General features: G+C 46.9%; 1 protein-coding gene across 1 annotated transcript in view; it reads left to right on the top strand.

Moving 5' to 3' along the window:
- The window catches only part of iqch (IQ motif containing H), a 109,344-nt gene that overhangs the window by 29,920 nt on the left and 51,527 nt on the right, over positions 1 to 27,897 (top strand). The window contains exons 11-14 of the mRNA XM_052481086.1: positions 1,223 to 1,289; positions 13,226 to 13,309; positions 15,355 to 15,575; positions 24,055 to 24,327. Of these exons, the coding sequence (XP_052337046.1) occupies positions 1,223 to 1,289; positions 13,226 to 13,309; positions 15,355 to 15,575; positions 24,055 to 24,327 (645 nt within the window). The remainder of the gene's footprint in view (positions 1 to 1,222; positions 1,290 to 13,225; positions 13,310 to 15,354; positions 15,576 to 24,054; positions 24,328 to 27,897) is intronic.

Below are 27,897 nucleotides of genomic sequence, written 5' to 3'. Positions count from 1 at the left end.
ATCATATATGTGTTTACGTGAAATGCCCGGGTTCGCTGGGCATCTCTCAGTGAATGGGGCAGCCTTTTCCCGGCACACTTGTAAGGCTCTGATTGTCTGAAATGGTTCCAACAACTCTTCTACTGTTGTCCTTGTTCATAGTTGTTCAGTATCCGGTGATATCGTGTCGTCCTGAACAGAACTACAGAGTTCATTTTTCTTCCATTCGCTCTTGAAGATGCTTCTTTGAAGATAGGCTAGCCAACCATATCGATGTTTCCCCAATGGGATGATGAGAGTATCGTAATACAATGGTTTGAGCAGAGTAACAGGGTGGTCCTACTTAAATTTGCTTTCGAAGATACTTTACTTAGGACAGCTAATCAGCCGTACCAGTGATTGTCCGGGAGGTGAGGTTATCATCTCCACCTTCGTGTTGAGGTTCAAAGTTCAAACGATTTTAAACGCACAGCTTCACGATTTTCTGATCTAATGTGATCACTGCTTAACCCACGAAAGGGGCGGTTCCGGCAGGCATGCACGCTTCCTGATCTCACTCTGGGGGCGGTGATTACTCACTGTGCGAAAGTTATGGAAAACAATTCTCTTCTATAAATCATATCCCACTTTTAACAAAAAAATGTTTTAATCGTTTTCCATATTACATGCACAAACCCATAGTATGGAAACCACCATCCATATAATAGGTATACTTTACAGTATTTCCTTCATGACATTTTTAATGACATCACAAAATAACAAACAAAATGATCGCCTCTGACCATTCCCCGCGTTCCACGTTAGAAATATTGCTCCAGTGTTTTGCGTTTTGAAACGTGTTAAGAGTTTCAGTGGGCAAAAAGGTCTGTTGAGACAAAGCACATTCCTTTGGTGAATTTAGAGAGCACGGGCCTGGAGAGCACGGGCCTGGAGAACACGATTGATCACAACAGGACGTAGGTTGTTAATCTCCACTAGTCATTTCCTTCCCCCTCTACGGGAAAACATGGGGTCTGATTGAAGTTATTCAATAGATCTGACCTATTTGGATTCTCAGGTCAGTCATGACACCTGTCGTCTTGGTTGTAACATCTTCATGTACTCAGCCTGTGTGTGTGTGTGTGTGTGTGTGTGTGTGTGTGTGTGTGTGTGTGTGTGTGTGTGTGTGTGTGTGTGTGTGTGTGGTGTGTGTGTGTCCAGGACGGTTGCATCACCGATCTATGTTCCTCTTGTCCTCCTACAGTATCTGTCAGCCAACTGGAAACACATCCAGGCTTCCAGAAGGACCATCATACACGTCCCATCATTAGGTAGGTCTCCCTCACACAGACACGTCCCATCATTAGGTAGGTCTCCCTCACACAGACACGTCCCATCATTAGGTAGGTCTCCCTCACACAGACACGTCCCATCATTAGGTAGGTCTCCCTCACACAGACACGTCCCATCATTAGGTAGGTCTCCCTCACACAGACACGTCCCATCATTAGGTAGGTCTCCCTCACACAGACACGTCCCATCATTAGGTAGGTCTCCCTCACACAGACACGTCCCATCATTAGGTAGGTCTCCCTCACACAGACACGTACCATCATTAGATAGGTCTCCCTCACACAGACACGTCCCATCATTAGGTAGGTCTCCCTCACACAGACACGTCCCATCATTAGGTAGGTCTCCCTCACACAGACACGTCCCATCATTAGGTAGGTCTCCCTCACACAGACACGTCCCATCATTAGGTAGGTCTCCCTCACACAGACACGTCCCATCATTAGGTAGGTCTCCCTCACACAGACACATCTCATCATTAGGTAGGTCTCCCTCACATAGACACGTCCCATCATTAGGTAGGTCTCCCTCACACAGACACGTCCCATCATTAGGTAGGTCTCCCTCACACAGACACGTCCCATCATTAGGTAGGTCTCCCTCACACAGACACGTCCCATCATTAGGTAGGTCTCCCTCACACAGACACGTCCCATCATTAGGTAGGTCTCCCTCACACAGACACATACCATCATTAGGTAGGTCTCCCTCACACAGACACGTCCATCATTAGGTAGGTCTCCCTCACACAGACACGTCCCATCATTAGGTAGGTCTCCCTCACACAGACACGTCCCATCATTAGGTAGGTCTCCCTCACACAGACACGTCCCATCATTAGGTAGGTAGGTCTCCCTCACACAGACACGTCCCATCATTAGGTAGGTCTCCCTCACACAGACACGTCCCATCATTAGGTAGGTCTCCCTCACACAGACACGTCCCATCATTAGGTGGGTCTCCCTCACACAGACACGTCCCATCATTAGGTAGGTCTCCCTCACACAGACACGTCTCATCATTAGGTAGGTAGGTCTCCCTCACACAGACACGTCTCATCATTAGGTAGGTAGGTCTCCCTCACACAGACACGTCCCATCATTAGGTAGGTCTCCTCACACAGACACGTCCCATCATTAGGTAGGTCTCCCTCACACAGACACGTCCCATCATTAGGTAGGTCTCCCTCACACAGACACGTCCCATCATTAGGTAGGTCTCCTCACACAGACACGTCCCATCATTAGGTAGGTCTCCCTCACACAGACACGTACCATCATTAGATAGGTCTCCCTCACACAGACACGTCCCATCATTAGGTAGGTCTCCCTCACACAGACACGTCCCATCATTAGGTAGGTCTCCCTCACACAGACACGTCCCATCATTAGGTAGGTCTCCCTCACACAGACACGTCCCATCATTAGGTAGGTCTCCCTCACACAGACACGTCCCATCATTAGGTAGGTCTCCCTCACACAGACACGTCCCATCATTAGGTAGGTCTCCCTCACACAGACACATCTCATCATTAGGTAGGTCTCCCTCACACAGACACGTCCCATCATTAGGTAGGTCTCCCTCACACAGACACGTCCCATCATTAGGTAGGTCTCCCTCACACAGACACGTCCCATCATTAGGTAGGTCTCCCTCACACAGACACGTCCCATCATTAGGTAGGTCTCCTCACACAGACACGTCCCATCATTAGGTAGGTCTCCTCACACAGACACATACCATCATTAGGTAGGTCTCCTCACACAGACACGTCCATCATTAGGTAGGTCTCCCTCACACAGACACGTCCCATCATTAGGTAGGTCTCCCTCACACAGACACGTCCCATCATTAGGTAGGTCTCCCTCACACAGACACGTCCCATCATTAGGTAGGTAGGTCTCCCTCACACAGACACGTCCCATCATTAGGTAGGTCTCCCTCACACAGACACGTCCCATCATTAGGTAGGTCTCCCTCACACAGACACGTCCCATCATTAGGTAGGTCTCCCTCACACAGACACGTCCCATCATTAGGTAGGTCTCCCTCACACAGACACGTCTCATCATTAGGTAGGTAGGTCTCCCTCACACAGACACATCTCATCATTAGGTAGGTAGGTCTCCCTCACACAGACACATCCCATCATTAGGTAGGTCTCCCTCACACAGACACATCCCATCATTAGGTAGGTCTCCCTCACACAGACACATCCCATCATTAGGTAGGTCTCCCTCACACAGACACATCCCATCATTAGGTAGGTCTCCCTCACACAGACACATCCCATCATTAGGTAGGTCTCCCTCACACAGACACATCCCATCATTAGGTAGGTCTCCCTCACACAGGTGTCTCTGTACAGGTGTCTGCGGACAGCTCTGTCTACAGCTACACCTGACTGGTTCTGGTACTGGTATGGGTACAGCTTGAAATGGGTCTGTGGTCTCTGCAGGAAAACCACGAGGAGACGTGAGATTCTGAACGGCGGAGAGGGAGGGAACTGGACAGAACTCTCACCTCTATTGCCATTTCATTTAGGAATTTGGAGTTAAAGCTAATGAATAGGCCATTAACCGTTAGGAGAGACTATATTTCAATGAGACACAGGGGATGTGTTTTTTCTCTCTCTCCCCCCCCCAGATAATTTACAGGTAATGAACTACAGGAATCTTGTTTCTACGGTTTCCGTCGTGGGTCTTTTAGATGGCCTCTTGTTTTATTTTATTCGTCTGAACGAGGAAAGGCAACACACAGAAGACCTATGAGTTTCAATTGCGATCAGGCGTGTGCTGTGTCAACCCTCAATAAACTATTGTCTCAAATGATTATTAGAGCTAATTACAAACAGATGGAATGTTTTATGGGCTCTCCGGGTGTGTGTGTTATCGGAGAAGATAATTAGCTAGTTGAACCCCATTGTTGTTAATTAGCAGGAAGCCAATCATTTCATTGAATTACCTCGATCCATCGGAGGATTCTCTCTCTCTCTGCACTGGCAGGTCAGACAGACCCTCCTCTGCACAGTATCACGATGCTGTGTCTTTGTCTGGTTTTATTTCCTGTGTTCTGTGTTCTGTGTATGGCAGACTGGGTTAGATGGTAACCCTGTGTTCTGTGTATGGTAGACTGCGTTAGGTTGTAACCCCGTGTTCTGTGTTTGGCAGACTGGGTTAGGTGGTAACCCTGTGTTCTGGGTTAGGTGGTAACCCTGTGTTCTGTGTATGGCAGACTGGGTTAGATGGTAACCCTGTGTTCTGTGTATGGCAGACTGGGTTAGATGGTAACCCTGTGTTCTGTGTATGGCAGACTGGGTTAGGTGGTAACCCTGTGTTCTGGGTTAGGTGGTAACCCTGTGTTCTGTGTATGGTAGACTGGGTTAGGTGGTAACCCTGTGTTCTGTGTATGGTAGACTGGGTTAGGTGGTAACCCTGTGTTCTGGGTTAGGTGGTAACCCTGTGTTCTGTGTATGGCAGACTGGGTTAGATGGTAACCCTGTGTTCTGTGTATGGCAGACTGGGTTAGATGGTAACCCTGTGTTCTGTGTTCTGGGTTAGGTGGTAACCCTGTGTTCTGTGTTCTGGGTTAGGTGGTAACCCTGTGTTCTGTGTTTGGCAGACTGGGTTAGATGGTAACCCTGTGTTCTGTGTATGGCAGACTGGGTTAGGTGGTAACCCTGTGTTCTGTGTATGGTAGACTGGGTTAGATGGTAACCCTGTGTTCTGTGTATGGCAGACTGGGTTAGGTGGTAACCCTGTGTTCTGTGTATGGCAGACTGGGTTAGATGGTAACCCTGTGTTCTGTGTATGGCAGACTGGGTTAGATGGTAACCCTGTGTTCTGTGTATGGCAGACTGGGTTAGGTGGTAACCCTGTGTTCTGGGTTAGGTGGTAACCCTGTGTTCTGTGTATGGTAGACTGGGTTAGGTGGTAACCCTGTGTTCTGTGTATGGTAGACTGGGTTAGGTGGTAACCCTGTGTTCTGGGTTAGGTGGTAACCCTGTGTTCTGTGTATGGCAGACTGGGTTAGATGGTAACCCTGTGTTCTGTGTATGGCAGACTGGGTTAGATGGTAACCCTGTGTTCTGTGTTCTGGGTTAGGTGGTAACCCTGTGTTCTGTGTTCTGGGTTAGGTGGTAACCCTGTGTTCTGTGTTTGGCAGACTGGGTTAGATGGTAACCCTGTGTTCTGTGTTTGGCAGACTGGGTTAGATGGTAACCCTGTGTTCTGTGTTTGGCAGACTGGGTTAGGTGGTAACCCTGTGTTCTGTGTTCTGGGTTAGGTGGTAACCCTGTGTTCTGTGTTTGGCAGACTGGGTTAGATGGTAACCCTGTGTTCTGTGTTTGGCAGACTGGGTTAGATGGTAACCCTGTGTTCTGTGTTTGGCAGACTGGGTTAGATGGTAACCCTGTGTTCTGTGTATGGCAGACTGGGTTAGGTGGTAACCCTGTGTTCTGTGTTTGGCAGACTGGGTTAGATGGTAACCCTGTGTTCTGTGTTTGGCAGACTGGGTTAGATGGTAACCCTGTGTTCTGTGTATGGCAGACTGGGTTAGGTGGTAACCCTGTGTTCTGTGTTTGGTAGACTGGGTTAGGTGGTAACCCTGTGTTCTGTGTATGGCAGACTGGGTTAGGTGGTAACCCTGTGTTCTGGGTTAGGTGGTAACCCTGTGTTCTGTGTTTGGCAGACTGGGTTAGATGGTAACCCTGTGTTCTGTGTATGGCAGACTGGGTTAGGTGGTAACCCTGTGTTCTGTGTTTGGCAGACTGGGTTAGGTGGTAACCCTGTGTTCTGTGTTTGGTAGACTGGGTTAGATGGTAACCCTGTGTTCTGTGTATGGCAGACTGGGTTAGGTGGTAACCCTGTGTTCTGGGTTAGGTGGTAACCCTGTGTTCTGTGTTTGGCAGACTGGGTTAGATGGTAACCCTGTGTTCTGTGTTTGGCAGACTGGGTTAGATGGTAACCCTGTGTTCTGTGTTTGGCAGACTGGGTTAGATGGTAACCCTGTGTTCTGTGTATGGCAGACTGGGTTAGGTGGTAACCCTGTGTTCTGTGTTTGGTAGACTGGGTTAGGTGGTAACCCTGTGTTCTGTGTTTGGTAGACTGGGTTAGGTGGTAACCCTGTGTTCTGTGTTCTGGGTTAGGTGGTAACCCTGTGTTCTGTGTTTGGTAGACTGGGTTAGGTGGTAACCCTGTGTTCTGTGTTTGGTAGACTGGGTTATAGGTGGTAACCCTGTGTTCTGTGTTTGGTAGACTGGGTTAGGTGGTAACCCTGTGTTCTGTGTTTGGCAGACTGGGTTAGGTGGTAACCCTGTGTTCTGTGTATGGCAGACTGGGTTAGGTGGTAACCCTGTGTTCTGTGTTTGGCAGACTGGGTTAGATGGTAACCCTGTGTTCTGTGTTCTGTGTTTGGCAGACTGGGTTAGGTGGTAACCCTGTGTTCTGTGTATGGTAGACTGGGTTAGGTGGTAACCCTGTGTTCTGTGTATGGTAGACTGGGTTAGGTGGTAACCCTGTGTTCTGTGTTCTGTGTATGGTAGACTGGGTTAGGTGGTAACCCTGTGTTCTGTGTATGGTAGACTGGGTTAGGTGGTAACCCTGTGTTCTGTGTATGGTAGACTGGGTTAGGTGGTAACCCTGTGTTCTGTGTATGGTAGACTGGGTTAGGTGGTAACCCTGTGTTCTGGGTTAGGTGGTAACCCTGTGTTCTGTGTATGGTAGACTGGGTTAGGTGGTAACCCTGTGTTCTGTGTATGGTAGACTGCGTTAGGTTGTAACCCCGTGTTCTGTGTATGGTAGACTGCGTTAGGTTGTAACCCCGTGTTCTGTGTATGGTAGACTGCGTTAGGTTGTAACCCCGTGTTCTGTGTTTGGCAGACTGGGTTAGGTGGTAACCCTGTGTTCTGGGTTAGGTGGTAACCCTGTGTTCTGGGTTAGGTGGTAACCCTGTGTTCTGGGTTAGGTGGTAACCCTGTGTTCTGTGTATGGTAGACTGCGTTAGGTTGTAACCCCGTGTTCTGTGTTTGGCAGACTGGGTTAGGTGGTAACCCTGTGTTCTGGGTTAGGTGGTAACCCTGTGTTCTGGGTTAGGTGGTAACCCTGTGTTCTGGGTTAGGTGGTAACCCTGTGTTCTGTGTTCTGTGTTTGGCAGACTGGGTTAGATGGTAACCCTGTGTTCTGTGTATGGTAGACTGGGTTAGGTGGTAACCCTGTGTTCTGTGTATGGTAGACTGGGTTAGGTGGTAACCCTGTGTTCTGGGTTAGGTGGTAACCCTGTGTTCTGTGTATGGCAGACTGGGTTAGGTGGTAACCCTGTGTTCTGTGTTCTGTGTATGGCAGACTGGGTTAGGTGGTAACCCTGTGTTCTGTGTTCTGTGTATGGCAGACTGGGTTAGGTGGTAACCCTGTGTTCTGTGTATGGCAGACTGGGTTAGATGGTAACCCTGTGTTCTGTGTATGGTAGACTGGGTTAGGTGGTAACCCTGTGTTCTGTGTATGGTAGACTGGGTTAGATGGTAACCCTGTGTTCTGTGTATGGCAGACTGGGTTAGATGGTAACCCTGTGTTCTGTGTATGGCAGACTGGGTTAGGTGGTAACCCTGTGTTCTGTGTATGGCAGACTGGGTTAGGTGGTAACCCTGTGTTCTGTGTTCTGTGTATGGCAGACTGGGTTAGGTGGTAACCCTGTGTTCTGGGTTAGGTGGTAACCCTGTGTTCTGTGTTTGGCAGACTGGGTTAGGTGGTAACCCTGTGTTCTGTGTTCTGTGTATGGCAGACTGGGTTAGGTGGTAACCCTGTGTTCTGTGTTCTGTGTATGGCAGACTGGGTTAGGTGGTAACCCTGTGTTCTGTGTTCTGTGTATGGCAGACTGGGTTAGGTGGTAACCCTGTGTTCTGTGTATGGCAGACTGGGTTAGATGGTAACCCTGTGTTCTGTGTATGGTAGACTGGGTTAGGTGGTAACCCTGTGTTCTGTGTATGGTAGACTGGGTTAGATGGTAACCCTGTGTTCTGTGTATGGCAGACTGGGTTAGATGGTAACCCTGTGTTCTGTGTATGGCAGACTGGGTTAGATGGTAACCCTGTGTTCTGTGTATGGCAGACTGGGTTAGGTGGTAACCCTGTGTTCTGTGTTTGGCAGACTGGGTTAGGTGGTAACCCTGTGTTCTGTGTTCTGTGTATGGCAGACTGGGTTAGGTGGTAACCCTGTGTTCTGGGTTAGGTGGTAACCCTGTGTTCTGTGTTTGGCAGACTGGGTTAGGTGGTAACCCTGTGTTCTGTGTTCTGTGTATGGCAGACTGGGTTAGGTGGTAACCCTGTGTTCTGTGTATGGCAGACTGGGTTAGGTGGTAACCCTGTGTTCTGTGTTCTGTGTATGGCAGACTGGGTTAGGTGGTAACCCTGTGTTCTGTGTATGGCAGACTGGGTTAGATGGTAACCCTGTGTTCTGTGTATGGTAGACTGGGTTAGGTGGTAACCCTGTGTTCTGTGTATGGTAGACTGGGTTAGATGGTAACCCTGTGTTCTGTGTATGGCAGACTGGGTTAGATGGTAACCCTGTGTTCTGTGTATGGCAGACTGGGTTAGATGGTAACCCTGTGTTCTGTGTTCTGTGTTTGGCAGACTGGGTTAGGTGGTAACCCTGTGTTCTGTGTATGGTAGACTGCGTTAGGTTGTAACCCCGTGTTCTGTGTTTGGCAGACTGGGTTAGGTGGTAACCCTGTGTTCTGTGTATGGTAGACTGGGTTAGATGGTAACCCTGTGTTCTGTGTATGGCAGACTGGGTTAGGTGGTAACCCTGTGTTCTGTGTATGGCAGACTGGGTTAGGTGGTAACCCTGTGTTCTGTGTATGGCAGACTGGGTTAGATGGTAACCCTGTGTTCTGTGTATGGCAGACTGGGTTAGATGGTAACCCTGTGTTCTGTGTATGGCAGACTGGGTTAGGTGGTAACCCTGTGTTCTGTGTATGGCAGACTGGGTTAGATGGTAACCCTGTGTTCTGTGTTTGGCAGACTGGGTTAGGTGGTAACCCTGTGTTCTGTGTATGGCAGACTGGGTTAGGTGGTAACCCTGTGTTCTGTGTATGGCAGACTGGGTTAGGTGGTAACCCTGTGTTCTGTGTATGGTAGACTGGGTTAGGTGGTAACCCTGTGTTCTGTGTATGGCAGACTGGGTTAGATGGTAACCCTGTGTTCTGTGTATGGTAGACTGGGTTAGGTGGTAACCCTGTGTTCTGTGTATGGTAGACTGGGTTAGGTGGTAACCCTGTGTTCTGGGTTAGGTGGTAACCCTGTGTTCTGTGTATGGCAGACTGGGTTAGGTGGTAACCCTGTGTTCTGTGTTCTGTGTTTGGCAGACTGGGTTAGGTGGTAACCCTGTGTTCTGTGTATGGTAGACTGGGTTAGGTGGTAACCCTGTGTTCTGGGTTAGGTGGTAACCCTGTGTTCTGTGTATGGCAGACTGGGTTAGGTGGTAACCCTGTGTTCTGTGTTCTGTGTTTGGCAGACTGGGTTAGGTGGTAACCCTGTGTTCTGTGTTTGGCAGACTGCGTTAGGTTGTAACCCTTTGTTCTGTGTATGGCAGACTGGGTTAGGTGGTAACCCTGTGTTCTGTGTTTGGCAGACTGGGTTAGGTGGTAACCCTGTGTTCTGAGTATGGTAGACTGGGTTAGGTGGTAACCCTGTGTTCTGGGTTAGGTGGTAACCCTGTGTTCTGTGTATGGCAGACTGGGTTAGGTGGTAACCCTGTGTTCTGTGTTCTGTGTATGGCAGACTGGGTTAGGTGGTAACCCTGTGTTCTGGGTTAGGTGGTAACCCTGTGTTCTGTGTTTGGCAGACTGGGTTAGGTGGTAACCCTGTGTTCTGTGTTCTGTGTATGGCAGACTGGGTTAGGTGGTAACCCTGTGTTCTGTGTTCTGTGTATGGCAGACTGGGTTAGGTGGTAACCCTGTGTTCTGTGTTCTGTGTATGGCAGACTGGGTTAGGTGGTAACCCTGTGTTCTGTGTATGGCAGACTGGGTTAGATGGTAACCCTGTGTTCTGTGTATGGTAGACTGGGTTAGGTGGTAACCCTGTGTTCTGTGTATGGTAGACTGGGTTAGATGGTAACCCTGTGTTCTGTGTATGGCAGACTGGGTTAGATGGTAACCCTGTGTTCTGTGTATGGCAGACTGGGTTAGATGGTAACCCTGTGTTCTGTGTATGGCAGACTGGGTTAGGTGGTAACCCTGTGTTCTGTGTTTGGCAGACTGGGTTAGGTGGTAACCCTGTGTTCTGTGTTCTGTGTATGGCAGACTGGGTTAGGTGGTAACCCTGTGTTCTGGGTTAGGTGGTAACCCTGTGTTCTGTGTTTGGCAGACTGGGTTAGGTGGTAACCCTGTGTTCTGTGTTCTGTGTATGGCAGACTGGGTTAGGTGGTAACCCTGTGTTCTGTGTATGGCAGACTGGGTTAGGTGGTAACCCTGTGTTCTGTGTTCTGTGTATGGCAGACTGGGTTAGGTGGTAACCCTGTGTTCTGTGTATGGCAGACTGGGTTAGATGGTAACCCTGTGTTCTGTGTATGGTAGACTGGGTTAGGTGGTAACCCTGTGTTCTGTGTATGGTAGACTGGGTTAGATGGTAACCCTGTGTTCTGTGTATGGCAGACTGGGTTAGATGGTAACCCTGTGTTCTGTGTATGGCAGACTGGGTTAGATGGTAACCCTGTGTTCTGTGTTCTGTGTTTGGCAGACTGGGTTAGGTGGTAACCCTGTGTTCTGTGTATGGTAGACTGCGTTAGGTTGTAACCCCGTGTTCTGTGTTTGGCAGACTGGGTTAGGTGGTAACCCTGTGTTCTGTGTATGGTAGACTGGGTTAGATGGTAACCCTGTGTTCTGTGTATGGCAGACTGGGTTAGGTGGTAACCCTGTGTTCTGTGTATGGCAGACTGGGTTAGGTGGTAACCCTGTGTTCTGTGTATGGCAGACTGGGTTAGATGGTAACCCTGTGTTCTGTGTATGGCAGACTGGGTTAGATGGTAACCCTGTGTTCTGTGTATGGCAGACTGGGTTAGGTGGTAACCCTGTGTTCTGTGTATGGCAGACTGGGTTAGATGGTAACCCTGTGTTCTGTGTTTGGCAGACTGGGTTAGATGGTAACCCTGTGTTCTGTGTATGGTAGACTGGGTTAGGTGGTAACCCTGTGTTCTGTGTATGGTAGACTGGGTTAGGTGGTAACCCTGTGTTCTGTGTATGGTAGACTGGGTTAGGTGGTAACCCTGTGTTCTGTGTATGGTAGACTGGGTTAGATGGTAACCCTGTGTTCTGTGTATGGTAGACTGGGTTAGGTGGTAACCCTGTGTTCTGTGTATGGTAGACTGGGTTAGGTGGTAACCCTGTGTTCTGGGTTAGGTGGTAACCCTGTGTTCTGTGTATGGCAGACTGGGTTAGGTGGTAACCCTGTGTTCTGTGTTCTGTGTTTGGCAGACTGGGTTAGGTGGTAACCCTGTGTTCTGTGTATGGTAGACTGGGTTAGGTGGTAACCCTGTGTTCTGGGTTAGGTGGTAACCCTGTGTTCTGTGTATGGCAGACTGGGTTAGGTGGTAACCCTGTGTTCTGTGTTCTGTGTTTGGCAGACTGGGTTAGGTGGTAACCCTGTGTTCTGTGTTTGGCAGACTGCGTTAGGTTGTAACCCTTTGTTCTGTGTATGGCAGACTGGGTTAGGTGGTAACCCTGTGTTCTGTGTTTGGCAGACTGGGTTAGGTGGTAACCCTGTGTTCTGTGTATGGTAGACTGGGTTAGGTGGTAACCCTGTGTTCTGGGTTAGGTGGTAACCCTGTGTTCTGTGTATGGCAGACTGGGTTAGGTGGTAACCCTGTGTTCTGTGTTCTGTGTTTGGCAGACTGGGTTAGGTGGTAACCCTGTGTTCTGTGTTTGGCAGACTGCGTTAGGTTGTAACCCTGTGTTCTGTGTATGGCAGACTGGGTTAGGTGGTAACCCTGTGTTCTGTGTTTGGCAGACTGGGTTAGGTGGTAACCCTGTGTTCTGTGTATTGCAGACTGGGTTAGGTGGTAACCCTGTGTTCTGTGTATGGTAGACTGGGTTAGGTGGTAACCCTGTGTTCTGGGTTAGGTGGTAACCCTGTGTTCTGTGTATGGCAGACTGGGTTAGGTGGTAACCCTGTGTTCTGTGTTCTGTGTATGGCAGACTGGGTTAGGTGGTAACCCTGTGTTCTGTGTTCTGTGTATGGCAGACTGGGTTAGGTGGTAACCCTGTGTTCTGTGTATGGCAGACTGGGTTAGGTGGTAACCCTGTGTTCTGTGTATGGCAGACTGGGTTAGGTGGTAACCCTGTGTTCTGTGTATGGCAGACTGGGTTAGGTGGTAACCCTGTGTTCTGTGTATGGCAGACTGGGTTAGATGGTAACCCTGTGTTCTGTGTATGGCAGACTGGGTTAGGTGGTAACCCTGTGTTCTGTGTTCTATGTGTTAGGTTCCCCTGAGTTCTAACCCTGTATTCTGTGTTCTATGTGTTAGGTTCCCCTGAGTTCTAACCCTGTATTCTGTGTTCTATGTGTTAGGTTCCCCCGTGTTCTAACCCTGTATTCTGTGTTCTATGTGTTAGGTTCCCCTGTGTTCTAACCCTGTATTCTGTGTTCTATGTGTTAGTTTCCCCGTGTTTAACCCTGTATTCTGTGTTCTATGTGTTAGGTTCCCCTGTGTTCTAACCCTGTATTCTGTGTTCTATGTGTTAGGTTCCCCATGTTTAACCCTGTATTGTGTGTTCTATGTGTTAGGTTCCCCCGTGTTCTAACCCTGTATTCTGTGTTCTATGTGTTAGGTTCCCCCGTGTTCTAACCCTGTATTCTGTGTTCTATGTGTTAGGTTCCCCTGTGTTCTAACCCTGTATTCTGTGTTCTATGTGTGTCCTCTGTCAGGTTACTCCCAGCTGCAGCGTTTCAGCCTGAAGAGTTTTGACATCCTGCAGAACATCCAGATGGGACGATTGTGTGATGTCAGAGGTACGGTAAGAGCTGCTGGGGCAGATATTTAACAGACCCCCCCCCCCACCCCCTTCAGTGCCGTAACACAGCGTTACAGCACCATCTTTGGGACTGCGTTGTCTATCGCCTGAACATGGCACACAGCATGTTGTTTTTGGAGGGGGGGGGGCTGTTCAGGCACACAGCATGTTGTTTTTGGAGCGGGGGGGGCTGTTCAGGCACACAGCATGTTGTTTTGGGGGGCTGTTCAGGCACACAACATGTTGTCTTGGGGGCTGTTCAGGCACACAACATGTTGTTTTGGAGGGGGCTGTTCAGGCACACAGCATGTTGTTTTGGAGGGGGGCTGTTCAGGCACACAGCATGTTGTTTTGGGGGCTGTTCAGGCACACAGCATGTTGTTTTTGGAGGGGGCTGTTCAGGCACACAGCGTGTTGTTTTTGAAGGGGGCTGTTCAGGCACACAGCATGTTGTTTTTGGAGGGGGGCTGTTCAGGCACACAGCATGTTGTTTTTGGAGGGGGGGCTGTTCAGGCACACAGCATGTTGTTTTTGGAGGGGGGCTGTTCAGGCACACAGCATGTTGTTTTGGAGGGGGGCTGTTCAGGCACACAGCATGTTGTTTTGGGGGCTGTTCAGGCACACAGCATGTTGTTTTTGGAGGGGCTGTTCAGGCACACAGCATGTTGTTTTTGGAGGGGCTGTTCAGGCACACAGCGTGTTGTTTTTGAAGGGGGGCTGTTCAGGCACACAGCATGTTGATTTTGGAGGGGGCTGTTCAGGCACACAGCATGTTGTTTTTGGAGGGGGGCTGTTCAGGCACACAGCATGTTGTTTTGGAGGGCTGTTCAGGCACACAGCATGTTGTTTTGGGGGGCTGTTCAGGCACACAGCATGTTGTTTTTGGAGGGGGCTGTTCAGGCACACAGCATGTTGTTTTGGAGGGGGGCTGTTCAGGAACACAGCATGTTGTTTTTGGAGGGGGCTGTTCAGGAACACAGCATGTTGTTTTTGGAGGGGGGCTGTTCAGGCACACAGCATGTTGTTTTTGGAGGGGGCTGTTCAGGAACACAGCATGTTGTTTTTGGAGGGGGGCTGTTCAGGCACACAGCATGTTGTTTTTGGAGGGGGGCTGTTCAGGAACACAGCATGTTGTTTTTGGAGGGGGGCTGTTCAGGCACACAGCATGTTGTTTTTGGAGGGTGGGGCTGTTCAGGAACACAGCATGTTGTTTTTGGAGGGGGGGGCTGTTCAGGCACACAGCATGTTGATTTTGGAGGGGCTGTTCAGGCACACAGCATGTTGTTTTTTGAGGGGGGGGGCTGTTCAGGCACACAGCATGTTGTTTTTGGAGGGTGGGGGCTGTTCAGGCACACAGCATGTTGTTTTTGGGGGGGGGCTGTTCAGGAACACAACATGTTGTTTTTTGGGGGGGGCTGTTCAGGAACACAGCATGTTGTTTTTGGAGGGGGGCTGTTCAGGCACACAGCATGTTGTTTTTGGAGAGGGCTGTTCAGGAACACAGCATGTTGTTTTTGGAGGGGGGGCTGTTCAGGCACACAGCATGTTGTTTTTGGAGGGGGGGGCTGTTCAGGAACACAGCATGTTGTTTTTGGAGGGGGCTGTTCAGGCACACAGCATGTTGTTTTTGGAGGGGGGGGGCTGTTCAGGCACACAGCATGTTGTTTTTGGAGGGGGGGGGCTGTTCAGGCACACAGCATGTTGTTTTTGGAGGGGGGAGGGGGCTGTTCAGGAACACAGCATGTTGTTTTTGGAGGGGGCTGTTCAGGCACACAGCATGTTGTTTTTGGAGGGGGCTGTTCAGGCACACAGCATGTTGTTTTTTGGGGGGGCTGTTCAGGAACACAGCATGTTGTTTTGGAGGGGCGGGGGCTGTTCAGGAACACAGCATGTTGTTTTTTGGGGGCTGTTCAGGCTGTTCAGATCTGTGTGTCTCTGTGTGTCTCTGTGTGTAGATGAGAACGTGGAGGTGATCTATGTGTCTCTGTGTGTCTCTGTGTGTAGATGAGAACGTGGAGGTGATCTATGTGTCTCTGTGTGTAGATGAGAACGTGGAGGTGATCTATGTGTCTCCTGTGCGTCTGGGAGACGACCTGTCCCAGTATTACACCAGACTGCTGGGTTTGCAACAGAGAGGCCAGGGAGGACTCCAGGAGGCCACGGTAGACCCAGGGGACGGATGGGGAGGAGGGGCCAGGACAACCCAGGCCTCCTGCACCAAACGCTTCACCATCCTCACGCCTGACGCTCTGGAAGACTTTCCGGTAAGAAGGAGAACACATAACAGTTACATTTAACACACAGACTACATTTACTAACGTAGCGAAGAGATTTCAGCGATAATAGAATGAGGGTAGCCTGGCACGACCATCCTGATCCTCACCAGCTGTTTGGTTTCACTAAGTGGTTGTGGTCATTATGGTGAATCAGGTAGTGGTCATTATGGTGAATCAGGCAGTGGTCATTATGGTGAATCAGGTGAATCAGGCAGTGGTCATTATGGTGAATCAGGCAGTGGTCATTATGGTGAATCAGGCAGTGGTCATTATGGTGAATCAGGTAGTGGTCATTATGGTGAATCAGGCAGTGGTCATTATGGTGAATCAGGCAGTGGTCATTATGGTGAATCAGGTGAATCAGGCAGTGGTCATTATGGTGAATCAGGCAGTGGTCATTATGGTGAATCAGGCAGTGGTCATTATGGTGAATCAGGTAGTGGTCATTATGGTGAATCAGGTAGTGGTCATTATGGTGAATCAGGCAGTGGTCATTATGGTGAATCAGGTAGTGGTCATTATGGTGAATCAGGTAGCGGTCATTATGGTGAATCAGGTAGTGGTCATTATGGTGAATCAGGCAGTGGTCATTATGGTGAATCAGGCAGTGGTCATTATGGTGAATCAGGCAGTGGTCATTATGGTGAATCAGGTAGTGGTCATTATGGTGAATCAGGCAGTGGTCATTATGGTGAATCAGGCAGTGGTCATTATGGTGAATCAGGTAGTGGTCATTATGGTGAATCAGGCAGTGGTCATTATGGTGAATCAGGCAGTGGTCATTATGGTGAATCAGGCAGTGGTCATTATGGTGAATCAGGTGAATCAGGCAGTGGTCATTATGGTGAATCAGGCAGTGGTCATTATGGTGAATCAGGCAGTGGTCATTATGGTGAATCAGGCAGTGGTCATTATGGTGAATCAGGCAGTGGTCATTATGGTGAATCAGGCAGTGGTCATTATGGTGAATCAGGCAGTGGTCATTATGGTGAATCAGGCAGTGGTCATTATGGTGAATCAGGTGAATCAGGCAGTGGTCATTATGGTGAATCAGGCAGTGGTCATTATGGTGAATCAGGCAGTGGTCATTATGGTGAATCAGGCAGTGGTCATTATGGTGAATCAGGCAGTGGTCATTATGGTGAATCAGGCAGTGGTCATTATGGTGAATCAGGCAGTGGTCATTATGGTGAATCAGGTAGTGGTCATTATGGTGAATCAGGCAGCGGTCATTATGGTGAATCAGGCAGTGGTCATTATGGTGAATCAGGTGAATCAGGCAGTGGTCATTATGGTGAATCAGGTGAATCAGGCAGTGGTCATTATGGTGAATCAGGTGAATCAGGCAGTGGTCATTATGGTGAATCAGGTGAATCAGGTAGTGGTCATTATGGTGAATCAGGCAGTGGTCATTATGGTGAATCAGGTGAATCAGGCAGTGGTCATTATGGTGAATCAGGCAGTGGTCATTATGGTGAATCAGGCAGTGGTCATTATGGTGAATCAGGCAGTGGTCATTATGGTGAATCAGGCAGTGGTCATTATGGTGAATCAGGCAGTGGTCATTATGGTGAATCAGGTAGTGGTCATTATGGTGAATCAGGCAGTGGTCATTATGGTGAATCAGGCAGTGGTCATTATGGTGAATCAGGTAGCGGTCATTATGGTGAATCAGGTAGTGGTCATTATGGTGAATCAGGTGAATCAGGCAGTGGTCATTATGGTGAATCAGGCAGTGGTCATTATGGTGAATCAGGCAGTGGTCATTATGGTGAATCAGGCAGTGGTCATTATGGTGAATCAGGCAGCGGTCATTATGGTGAATCAGGTAGTGGTCATTATGGTGAATCAGGCAGCGGTCATTATGGTGAATCAGGTGAATCAGGCAGTGGTCATTATGGTGAATCAGGCAGTGGTCATTATGGTGAATCAGGTAGTGGTCATTATGGTGAATCAGGCAGCGGTCATTATGGTGAATCAGGCAGTGGTCATTATGGTGAATCAGGTAGCGGTCATTATGGTGAATCAGGTAGTGGTCATTATGGTGAATCAGGCAGTGGTCATTATGGTGAATCAGGCAGTGGTCATTATGGTGAATCAGGCAGTGGTCATTATGGTGAATCAGGTAGTGGTCATTATGGTGAATCAGGTAGCGGTCATTATGGTGAATCAGGCAGTGGTCATTATGGTGAATCAGGCAGTGGTCATTATGGTGAATCAGGCAGCGGTCATTATGGTGAATCAGGTGAATCAGGTAGTGGTCATTATGGTGAATCAGGCAGTGGTCATTATGGTGAATCAGGTAGTGGTCATTATGGTGAATCAGGTGAATCAGGTAGTGGTCATTATGGTGAATCAGGCAGTGGTCATTATGGTGAATCAGGTGAATCAGGCAGTGGTCATTATGGTGAATCAGGTGAATCAGGCAGTGGTCATTATGGTGAATCAGGTAGTGGTCATTATGGTGAATCAGGTAGTGGTCATTATGGTGAATCAGGTGAATCAGGCAGTGGTCATTATGGTGAATCAGGTGAATCAGGCAGCGGTCATTATGGTGAATCAGGTAGTGGTCATTATGGTGAATCAGGCAGCGGTCATTATGGTGAATCAGGTAGCGGTCATTATGGTGAATCAGGTAGCGGTCATTATGGTGAATCAGGCAGTGGTCATTATGGTGAATCAGGTGAATCAGGTAGTGGTCATTATGGTGAATCAGGTAGTGGTCATTATGGTGAATCAGGCAGTGGTCATTATGGTGAATCAGGTAGTGGTCATTATGGTGAATCAGGTAGTGGTCATTATGGTGAATCAGGTAGTGGTCATTATGGTGAATCAGGCAGTGGTCATTATGGTGAATCAGGCAGTGGTCATTATGGTGAATCAGGTAGTGGTCATTATGGTGAATCAGGTAGTGGTCATTATGGTGAATCAGGTAGTGGTCATTATGGTGAATCAGGCAGTGGTCATTATGGTGAATCAGGTGAATCAGGCAGTGGTCATTATGGTGAATCAGGCAGTGGTCATTATGGTGAATCAGGCAGTGGTCATTATGGTGAATCAGGCAGCGGTCATTATGGTGAATCAGGCAGCGGTCATTATGGTGAATCAGGCAGTGGTCATTATGGTGAATCAGGCAGTGGTCATTATGGTGAATCAGGTGAATCAGGCAGTGGTCATTATGGTGAATCAGGTGAATCAGGCAGTGGTCATTATGGTGAATCAGGCAGTGGTCATTATAGTGAATCAGGTGAATCAGGCAGTGGTCATTATGGTGAATCAGGCAGCGGTCATTATGGTGAATCAGGCAGTGGTCATTATGGTGAATCAGGTAGTGGTCATTATGGTGAATCAGGCAGTGGTCATTATGGTGAATCAGGCAGTGGTCATTATGGTGAATCAGGCAGTGGTCATTATGGTGAATCAGGCAGTGGTCATTATGGTGAATCAGGCAGCGGTCATTATGGTGAATCAGGCAGTGGTCATTATGGTGAATCAGGTGAATCAGGCAGTGGTCATTATGGTGAATCAGGCAGTGGTCATTATGGTGAATCAGGCAGTGGTCATTATGGTGAATCAGGTAGTGGTCATTATGGTGAATCAGGCAGTGGTCATTATGGTGAATCAGGCAGTGGTCATTATGGTGAATCAGGCAGTGGTCATTATGGTGAATCAGGCAGTGGTCATTATGGTGAATCAGGCAGTGGTCATTATGGTGAATCAGGCAGCGGTCATTATGGTGAATCAGGCAGTGGTCATTATGGTGAATCAGGCAGTGGTCATTATGGTGAATCAGGTAGTGGTCATTATGGTGAATCAGGTAGTGGTCATTATGGTGAATCAGGTAGTGGTCATTATGGTGAATCAGGTAGTGGTCATTATGGTGAATCAGGTAGTGGTCATTATGGTGAATCAGGTAGTGGTCATTATGGTGAATCAGGTAGTGGTCATTATGGTGAATCAGGTAGTGGTCATTATGGTGAATCAGGTAGTGGTCATTATGGTGAATCAGGCAGTGGTCATTATGGTGAATCAGGTAGCGGTCATTATGGTGAATCAGGCAGTGGTCATTATGGTGAATCAGGCAGTGGTCATTATGGTGAATCAGGTGAATCAGGCAGTGGTCATTATGGTGAATCAGGTAGTGGTCATTATGGTGAATCAGGCAGTGGTCATTATGGTGAATCAGGCAGTGGTCATTATGGTGAATCAGGCAGTGGTCATTATGGTGAATCAGGTAGTGGTCATTATGGTGAATCAGGTGAATCAGGCAGTGGTCATTATGGTGAATCAGGCAGTGGTCATTATGGTGAATCAGGCAGTGGTCATTATGGTGAATCAGGCAGTGGTCATTATGGTGAATCAGGCAGTGGTCATTATGGTGAATCAGGCAGCGGTCATTATGGTGAATCAGGTGAATCAGGTAGTGGTCATTATGGTGAATCAGGCAGTGGTCATTATGGTGAATCAGGCAGTGGTCATTATGGTGAATCAGGTGAATCAGGTAGTGGTCATTATGGTGAATCAGGCAGTGGTCATTATGGTGAATCAGGCAGTGGTCATTATGGTGAATCAGGTAGTGGTCATTATGGTGAATCAGGCAGTGGTCATTATGGTGAATCAGGTAGCGGTCATTATGGTGAATCAGGTGAATCAGGCAGTGGTCATTATGGTGAATCAGGTAGTGGTCATTATGGTGAATCAGGTAGTGGTCATTATGGTGAATCAGGCAGTGGTCATTATGGTGAATCAGGTAGTGGTCATTATGGTGAATCAGGTAGTGGTCATTATGGTGAATCAGGTAGTGGTCATTATGGTGAATCAGGTAGTGGTCATTATGGTGAATCAGGCAGTGGTCATTATGGTGAATCAGGCAGTGGTCATTATGGTGAATCAGGTAGCGGTCATTATGGTGAATCAGGTGAATCAGGTAGTGGTCATTATGGTGAATCAGGCAGTGGTCATTATGGTGAATCAGGCAGTGGTCATTATGGTGAATCAGGTGAATCAGGTAGTGGTCATTATGGTGAATCAGGCAGTGGTCATTATGGTGAATCAGGCAGTGGTCATTATGGTGAATCAGGTAGTGGTCATTATGGTGAATCAGGTAGTGGTCATTATGGTGAATCAGGTGAATCAGGCAGTGGTCATTATGGTGAATCAGGTAGTGGTCATTATGGTGAATCAGGTAGTGGTCATTATGGTGAATCAGGCAGTGGTCATTATGGTGAATCAGGTAGTGGTCATTATGGTGAATCAGGCAGTGGTCATTATGGTGAATCAGGTAGTGGTCATTATGGTGAATCAGGTAGTGGTCATTATGGTGAATCAGGCAGTGGTCATTATGGTGAATCAGGTAGTGGTCATTATGGTGAATCAGGCAGTGGTCATTATGGTGAATCAGGTAGTGGTCATTATGGTGAATCAGGTAGTGGTCATTATGGTGAATCAGGTAGTGATCATTATGGTGAATCAGGTAGTGGTCATTATGGTGAATCAGGTAGTGGTCATTATGGTGAATCAGGGGTAGGCCGTCATTGTAAATAATAATTTGTTATTCGCTGACTCGTCTAGTTAAATAAAGACAATTTAAAAACCCTGTCAACCTGTTTTTTTTCTTGCTTATTTTGACATTTATTGAATTCAATAAGTAGTGCAGTCCCTATAGAAGTAAACTTACATCAGAGATTTAATTTAAAGACCAGAAGAATGTACTCTCAAACGAATGTTGACTGAGAGAGAGAGAGAGAGAGAGAGAGAGAGAGAGAGAGAGAGAGAGAGAGAGAGAGAGAGAGAGAGAGAGAGAGAAGAGAGAGAGAGAGAGAGAGAGAGAGAGAGAGAGAGAGAGAGAGAGAGAGAGAGAGAGAGCAACGTTCCCCTTTGTGTGTGTAGTTGAAAAGTGCAGTTTGAATATGCTCCCCTAGGGGGTGCCAGAGGAGGTGTAGTTTGGTCTGACCCGGGAGGAGAAAAGGAGGATTCACTGTTCTGTGCACTCTGAAAAACAGTTCCATTTTATTAATCTGCATCAGGCATTTCTATTACCTTGTAATGAGTTTCATATGAAGACATTTAGGATAATAAATAAGGTAAACATATTATACTGAACGGATACTAATGTGTTCATAATTAATTGAACAGTATTATTTCAGGGTTTCCTCATTCTACTAGTTCTGTCCAATGAATAATTAAAGTAGATTTTTAATGGGAATTTTTGAATTGCTGTTCTTGGTTTAAAGGTTAATTCAAACTGACTTAATTGATACTGCTAATCATCACTGATGTTACAATGTTAGGAGGAGAAGGGGCTGGGGGACCACCACAGTAATCTACTTCCTCTACTTCCTCTGTTCTGGGGGACCACCACAGTTATCTACTTCCTCTACTTCCTCTGTTCTGTTAGGAGGAGAAGGGGCTGGGGGACCACCACAGTTATCTACTTCCTCTACTTCCTCTGTTCTGGGGGACCACCACAGTTATCTACTTCCTCTACTTCCTCTGTTCTGTTAGGAGGAGAAGGGGCTGGGGGACCACCACAGTTATCTACTTCCTCTACTTCCTCTGTTCTGTTAGGAGGAGAAGGGGCTGGGGGACCACCACAGTTATCTACCTCCTCTACTTCCTCTGTTCTGTTAGGAGGAGAAGGGGCTGGGGGACCACCACAGTTATCTACTTCCTCTACTTCCTCTGTTCTGTTAGGAGGAGAAGGGGCTGGGGGACCACCACAGTAATCTACTTCCTCTACTTCCTCTGTTCTGTTAGGAGGAGAAGGGGCTGGGGACCACCACAGTTATCTACTTCCTCTACTTCCTCTGTTCTGTTAGGAGGAGAAGGGGCTGGGGGACCACCACAGTTATCTACTTCCTCTACTTCCTCTGTTCTGTTAGGAGGAGAAGGGGCTGGGGGACCACCACAGGTATCTACTTCCTCTACTTCCTCTGTTCTGTTAGGAGGAGAAGGGGCTGGGGGACCACCACAGTTATCTACTTCCTCTACTTCCTCTGTTCTGTTAGGAGGAGAAGGGGCTGGGGGACCACCACAGTTATCTACCTCCTCTACTTCCTCTATTCTGTTAGGAGGAGAAGGGGCTGGGGGACCACCACAGTTATCTACTTCCTCTACTTCCTCTGTTCTGTTAGGAGGAGAAGGGGCTGGGGGACCACCACAGTTATCTACTTCCTCTACTTCCTCTGTTCTGTTAGGAGGAGAAGGGGCTGGGGGACCACCACAGTTATCTACTTCCTCTACTTCCTCTGTTCTGTTAGGAGGAGAAGGGGCTGGGGGACCACCACAGTTATCTACCTCCTCTACTTCCTCTGTTCTGTTAGGAGGAGAAGGGGCTGGGGGACCACCACAGTTATCTACTTCCTCTACTTCCTCTGTTCTGTTAGGAGGAGAAGGGGCTGGGGACCACCACAGTAATCTACTTCCTCTACTTCCTCTGTTCTGGGGACCACCACAGTTATCTACTTCCTCTACTTCCTCTGTTCTGTTAGGAGGAGAAGGGGCTGGGGGACCACCACAGTTATCTACTTCCTCTACTTCTACTCTACTCTGTTAGGAGGAGAAGGGGCTGGGGGACCACCACAGTTATCTACTTCCTCTACTTCCTCTGTTCTGTTAGGAGGAGAAGGGGCTGGGGGACCACCACAGTTATCTACTTCCTCTACTTCCTCTACTCTGTTAGGAGGAGAAGGGGCTGGGGGACCACCACAGTTATCTACTTCCTCTGTTCTGTTAGGAGGAGAAGGGGCTGGGGGACCACCACAGTTATCTACTTCCTCTACTTCCTCTACTCTGTTAGGAGGAGAAGGGGCTGGGGGACCACCACAGTAATCTACTTCCTCTACTTCCTCTGTTCTGTTAGGAGGAGAAGGGGCTGGGGGACCATCACAGTTATCTACCTCCTCTACTTCCTCTGTTCTGTTAGGAGGAGAAGGGGCTGGGGGACCACCACAGGTATCTACTTCCTCTACTTCCTCTGTTCTGTTAGGAGGAGAAGGGGCTGGGGGACCACCACAGGTATCTACTTCCTCTACTTCCTCTGTTCTGTTAGGAGGAGAAGGGGCTGGGGGACCATCACAGTTATCTACTTCCTCTACTTCCTCTGTTCTGTTAGGAGGAGAAGGGGCTGGGGGACCACCACAGGTATCTACTTCCTCTACTTCCTCTGTTCTGTTAGGAGGAGAAGGGGCTGGGGGACCACCACAGGGTTCTTAGCTTAAGAACCATAAGACTGTTAAATCCTGTAGTTAGTCACTTTGTCTTCTTCTCTCTTTGCATTGTCGGGAAGGGCCTGTAAGTAGAAATCACAACCTACTAGCCTGGCTCAGGTTAGCCAGTACCCATAATCCTTCAATTCCATCCCTGCATGTACCTGTCTGGGTTGACCGGTAGCCTAGAGAGGTTAGAAAGAAGTACTCAGAGGGGTAAAACTAAAAGATGTTTTTATCTTCCTCTCGGCTCCATCTAGACCCACAACATGTGTCTGTCCACGCTGTTGAAGTACAGCCCTCGAACCCTGCGACGGATCCGTAACCTGATCCAGGGTCAGCAGGCCTACATGGTGGGTGGTGTGGCCCACTTAGATGACCTGGCGGTGGCTGATGAGCTGGGGGTACCCCTCCTGGGGCCAGAACCTGCTGTGGCCCGGCTCTACAGCACCAAGTCTGGAGGCAGGAGGATCTTTACTGGAGCAGGGGTCAACGTGCCCCCAGGACAGTGGGACATATACTCCTTACAACAGGTTCTTTTATTTCACCTTTATTTAACCAGGTAGGCTAGTTGAGAACACCTTTATTTAACCAGGTAGGCTAGTTGAGAACACCTTTATTTAACCAGGTAGGCTAGTTGAGAACACCTTTATTTAACCAGGTAGGCTAGTTGAGAACACCTTTATTTAACCAGGTAGGCTAGTTGAGAACAAGTTCTCATTTGCAACTGCGACCTGGCCAAGATAAAGCATAGCAGTGTGAACAGACAACAACACAGAGTTACACATGGAGTAAACCATTAACAAGTCAATAACACAGTAGAAAAAAAAGTGGTCCTTCTGTGGCTCAGTCTATATGGGTTCGATTCATATGTAGAATGCAAATGACTGGCATGAGCTAAATGAGGTAGGTGTGCAAAAAGGCAATAGGCGAATAATTACAATATTGCAGATTAACACTGGAGTGATAAATGATCAGATGGTCATGTACAGGTAGAGATATTGGTGTGCAAAAAGCAGAAAAGTAAATAAATAAAAACAGTATGGGGATGAGGTAGGTAAAAATGGGTGGGCTTTTTACCGATAGACTATGTACAGCTGCAGCGATCGGTTAGCTGCTCAGATAGCTGATGTTTGAAGTTGGTGAGGGAGATAAAAGTCTCCAACTTCAGCGATTTTTGCAATTCGTTCAAGTCACAGGCAGCAGAGTACTGGAACAAAAGGCGGCCAAATGAGGTGTTCTTCTTTCTCTATCAATTCAACAGGTATTCTTCTTCTTCTCTCTATCAATTCAACAGGTATTCTTCTTCTTCTCTCTATCAATTCAACAGGTATTCTTCTTCTTCTCTCTATCAATTCAACAGGTATTCTTCTTCTTCTCTCTATCAATTCAACAGGTATTCTTCTTCTCTCTATCAATTCAACAGGTATTCTTCTTCTTCTCTCTATCAATTCAACAGGTATTCTTCTTCTTCTCTCTATCAATTCAACAGGTATTCTTCTTCTTCTCTCTATCAATTCAACAGGTATTCTTCTTCTTCTCTCTATCAATTCAACAGGTATTCTTCTTCTTCTCTCTATCAATTCAACAGGTATTCTTCTTCTTCTCTCTATCAATTCAACAGGTATTCTTCTTCTTCTCTCTATCAATTCAACAGGTATTCTTCTTCTTCTCTCTATCAATTCAACAGGTATTCTTCTTCTTCTCTCTATCAATTCAACAGGTATTCTTCTTCTCTCTATCAATTTAATTAAATTCAAATGGCTTTATTGGTATGGGAAACACTGTATTGGTATGGGAAACATACTGTATTGGTATGGGAAACACATTGTATTGGTATGGGAAACACTGTATTGGTATGGGAAACATACTGTATTGGTATGGGAAACATTGTATTGGTATGGGAAACATACTGTATTGGTATGGGAAACATATTGTATTGGTATGGGAAACATACTGTATTGGTATGGGAAACATATTGTATTGGTATGGGAAACATACTGTATTGGTATGGGAAACATATTGTATTGATATGCTGTATTGGTATGGGAAACACTGTATTGGTATGGGAAACATATTGTATTGGTATGCTGTATTGGTATGCTGTATTGGTATGGGAAACATATTGTATTGGTATGCTGTATTGGTATGGGAAACACTGTATTGGTATGGGAAACATACTGTATTGGTATGGGAAACACTGTATTGGTATGGGAAACATACTGTATTGGTATGGGAAACACTGTATTGGTATGGGAAACATACTGTATTGGTATGGGAAACATACTGTATTGGTATGGGAAACATACTGTATTGGTATGGGAAACACTGTATTGGTATGGGAAACATATTGTATTGGTATGCTGTATTGGTATGGGAAACATACTGTATTGGTATGGGAAACATACTGTATTGGTATGGGAAACATGCTTGTATTGGTATGGTATGGAAACATGTATTGGTATGGGAAACATATTGTATTGGTATGGGAAACATGCTGTATTGGTATGGGAAACATATTGTATTGGTATGCTGTATTGGTATGGGAAACATATTGTATTGGTATGCTGTATTGGTATGGGAAACATAGTGTATTGGTATGGGAAACATATTGTATTGGTATGGGAAACATATTGTATTGGTATGCTGTATTGGTATGGGAAACATATTGTATTGGTATGGGAACATGCTGTATTGGTATGGGAAACATACTGTATTGGTATGGGAAACATACTGTATTGGTATGGGAAACATAGTGTATTGGTATGGGAAACATATTGTATTGGTATGCTGTATTGGTATGGGAAACATATTGTATTGGTATGCTGTATTGGTATGGGAAACATATTGTATTGGTATGCTGTATTGGTATGGGAAACATATTGTATTGGTATGCTGTATTGGTATGGGAAACATATTGTATTGGTATGCTGTATTGGTATGGTAAACATATTGTATTGGTATGCTGTATTGGTATGGGAAACATATTGTATTGGTATGCTGTATTGGTATGGGAAACATATTGTATTGGTATGCTGTATTGGTATGGTAAACATATTGTATTGGTATGCTGTATTGGTATGGGAAACATATTGTATTGGTATGCGAAACATATTGTATTGGTATGGGAAACATGCTGTATTGGTATGCTGTATTGGTTTGGGAAACATACTGTATTGGTATGCTGTATTGGTATGGGAAACATATTGTATTGGTATGCTGTATTTGTATGGGAAACATATTGTATTGGTATGGGAACATGCTGTATTGGTATGGGAAACATACTGTATTGGTATGGGAAACATACTGTATTGGTATGGGAAACATAGTGTATTGGTATGGGAAACATACTGTATTGGTATGGGAAACATATTGTATTGGTATGCTGTATTGGTATGGGAAACATATTGTATTGGTATGCTGTATTGGTATGGGAAACATATTGTATTGGTATGCTGTATTGGTATGCTGTATTGGTATGGGAAACATACTGTATTGGTATGGGAAACATAGTGTATTGGTATGGGAAACATATTGTATTGGTATGGGAAACATACTGTATTGGTATGGGAAACATAGTGTATTGGTATGGGAAACATAGTGTATTGGTATGCTTTATTGGTATGGGAAACATACTGTATTGGTATGGGAAACATGCTGTATTGGTATGCTGTATTGGTATGGGAAACATACTGTATTGGTATGGGAAACATACTGTATTGGTATGGGAAACATATTGTATTGGTATGGGAAACATACTGTATTGGTATGGGAAACATACTGTATTGGTATGGGAAACATGCTGTATTGGTATGGGAAACATGCTGTATTGGTATGCTGTATTGGTATGGGAAACATACTGTATTGGTATGGGAAACATGCTGTATTGGTATGCTGTATTGGTATGGGAAACATACTGTATTGGTATGCTGTATTGGTATGGGAAACATACTGTATTGGTATGGGAAACATATTGTATTGGTATGGGAAACATACTGTATTGGTATGCTGTATTGGTATGGGAAACATACTGTATTGGTATGGGAAACATACTGTATTGGTATGGGAAACATATTGTATTGGTATGGGAAACATACTGTATT

Source organism: Oncorhynchus keta, chromosome 26, assembly GCF_023373465.1.
Source record: "Oncorhynchus keta strain PuntledgeMale-10-30-2019 chromosome 26, Oket_V2, whole genome shotgun sequence".
In the NCBI taxonomy this organism is placed as follows: Eukaryota; Metazoa; Chordata; class Actinopteri; order Salmoniformes; family Salmonidae; genus Oncorhynchus; species Oncorhynchus keta.
The sequence above is the reverse complement of the archived record's forward strand: the minus strand, read 5'-3'. Positions and strand labels throughout refer to the sequence as shown.